This window comes from Arachis ipaensis, chromosome B10 (genome assembly GCF_000816755.2).
Source record: "Arachis ipaensis cultivar K30076 chromosome B10, Araip1.1, whole genome shotgun sequence".
Lineage (NCBI taxonomy): Eukaryota > Viridiplantae > Streptophyta > Magnoliopsida > Fabales > Fabaceae > Arachis > Arachis ipaensis.
Window position 1 is genome coordinate 90,322,682 of NC_029794.2, and position 2,836 is coordinate 90,325,517.

The following is a 2,836-nucleotide window of genomic DNA, read 5'->3' on the forward strand; positions in this document are numbered from 1 at the left end:
CCAAATATGGATTGGAAAGCTCTAATTGCTGATTCTTTAGACTTTTTATTCTCAGCTTGAAGATGTGCCTATATTAATGTGAAGAAAAATAATAATAAAAAAAAGAGTAACTACTCAATTAGACTAAAAATATATATCATTTGAAAACATCAAAACAAATAATAAAAATTAAGAATAAACATTTTTTAACTCAACTGCAAGCATAAAAGTAACCATAAGTGATGGACAAATTACCAAGACACAAGAAATCCATAACCTATTTTAACCAAATTAACTCCCAATACTTACAATAACATCCAAAGTGTCTTCATCCAATGATTTTCCCTTTGTGCTTTGGCGAGTCTCAACAAACATTTCTGCTTGAGTAGGTGGTTCATTATTTTCCTTAAAAGCAACCTATAAGTCCAGTTCAAATAGCATTTATATAGAGTTAAAATAAGTTTATTTTATAAAATCAATACATACTTGATACTCAAAGACACACACTACACATACACATACAAATGCACAACGAATAAAATATTGTACCAAACTTGCACGTATTCTTGCAAAATTTATTGGTCCCTTTCGTTGGCTAAATTTCTGTTGTGCCATATTTTTCTTATTCTGCACAGCTATTTTCTACATAGCAAGAGACAAGTATTAAAAAAAATTATCATATATCACTCATTAATGTATATAATATAATTGCATAAATAATTACGCTAAGTTTCACATGTCTTACCTTAACTTTCTTAGTTCTCCAATAAGTAATTAACTTTCAAAAATGACTCTCAGGTATGCTTTTAGGACAATTTTTCAGCATCTCATTAACACATTTGTATGGCATAAAATGAGTTTGCTTGATTGTGGTCTTATACTATCTCCAGTTGTCATTGATACGAGCAAGAACTATCCTCTTTCCTTCAATTGGAATAATGAATTTAGCCTATAAAACACAGATATTATTTGCTACTAAGAATAAAATATATGTGTAATTTCCAAATAGTTTCTAAAAGAAACAAGACTAATATTCTCACTTGAATATATTCCCGAATAGCTTCTTTATCTTTAATCCCCTTCTAGTTTGTGTAAATTAATTGACAAAAATATAAATTCCTTGCTACTGTGCCAAAAAATTTGCTCAAGTTGTTTACAGCTTCATCAGTAGGACCAATTGCCTCTCCTTCAATATCTAGAATAATTTTTTCTCTATCTTTCAACTGTCTTGCATGAATCTTCAAGCATTGTGTAGGTCCTCGTATTTTCTTCATTGTTGTCTTTATACAAAGAGACTAATTATATACCATCCTTCTTATTGATATATATATATTTAATTGAAAAAAAACAGCTTCACCAATTTAGCCAAATGAATAAAATTTCATTATTTCACTATTGCTAATAATTTATTCCAGCTGCGTAGGAAACTAGAAGTCGCTTCTAAAGGACATACAAAGGGCATTTGTCTTCATTAAAATAAATCTAGTTAAAATATAAAAAGACCAAAACATAATTTTATTTTATTTGATCTCATTTCAATGACAGATTTATCACTTGATAAAATATAAAAAAGTACTAAAAAAAAACACAACCTGCAGCAATAATTGTAAGTAGCACGCCTATGCATACATACTATACATTGTGTGTAGGAAATTTTTGTTACTCCTAAATATATCTCCATGGAAGATCGTCACTGACATAACCTGAAGTAGGTGTAATATCACCGTAATATGCCGCCCCCACCAATTAATAGATCCAATAAATTATTTATTAAAATATATCCCTATTATACAAAGAAGTCATCATATATAAATCTTTCACAGCAGTCAATTTAAAGAGAAATGATGTCATAAAATATTTTCAAGGAGACAAAAAATTTACCTTTCAAAGTATTGTCTATGTCCTCAGCCTCAGTTGGATTAATATAATCCTTGTCCTGCTCCTCTATATTATCTCCTTCATTCTCATCTAATTGCTCTTCACCATCAGGTTCATTGTTAAGTTTAAGAAATGTATCAATCGGCATTGAAGCAAATTGACGTATTTTTTCCTTCTTAGTTGGCCTTTCTTGCAAGCTACCACACTCTTCAACATCATCTACAATTGTGGTCTCTTTTCTCTTCAAATCTTGACTCATTCTAGAATCTACTTCTCTAGAATTCTTGTGAGCCATAGTAGTAGATTTAGAAGAAAGTTCTTTTTCTTATCTATAGGTAGATCCTTGAGAGTGAGTCATACTTGCTTCCATCTGTACTTTAATTTTCTTCAAATTCTGTCCTTTGTCTTTTGCAAGAGCTTTTGTATTTTCTACAAAATTCTGCTTTTCATTTGCTTGGATACCATTTTTTCTTAAGTTCTGCTCCCTTTCCCTATCACTAAGGGTTTTTATCCTCTTAAGTGGTGGTGGTGGTTGATGTTGCTGTTGACCAGAATACATCTTTTCTCGCTTAACTTCCATATTTTTCAAGAACTTTGCACGCAATTCAGCACTTGACTTTGAATCTATCTCATGTTCAATGAATTTTTTGAACATTTTCTGAAAAGGAAATAAAATAATGAGATTAGTATACATAAAAAAGCTATTAATATATTAGTAAAAAACCAAATCACAAATTAAAAGAACCACGAATCTATAAGAAATGCACCTATTCATAAACAATTAAACCAAAATAAAAGAAAAAAATTATTCTATATTGGGAAGAGAAATCTCTTTAAAAATCAGAATCACTATCTTCAGCTTGTTGTAGAACAACTGAAGGTTTCTCAATGATTGTATTTGGCATGTCTTCTCTAGTCCATTGAACTTCACAATTAGCCTTTAGCACAAACAAATCATTCGCTTGATCAAAGGGGTCCT

The 2,836-nt window shown here is 30.2% G+C and overlaps 1 protein-coding gene across 1 annotated transcript in view; it reads right to left on the reverse strand.

The window, feature by feature from the left end:
* LOC110267615 overlaps positions 1–2,488 on the reverse strand; it is a 3,279-nt gene extending 791 nt beyond the window's left edge. Inside the window, exon 1 of the mRNA XM_021113400.1 lies at positions 1,861–2,488. Coding sequence (XP_020969059.1) covers positions 1,861–2,152 — 292 coding nt within the window. The 5' untranslated portion in view covers positions 2,153–2,488. The remainder of the gene's footprint in view (positions 1–1,860) is intronic.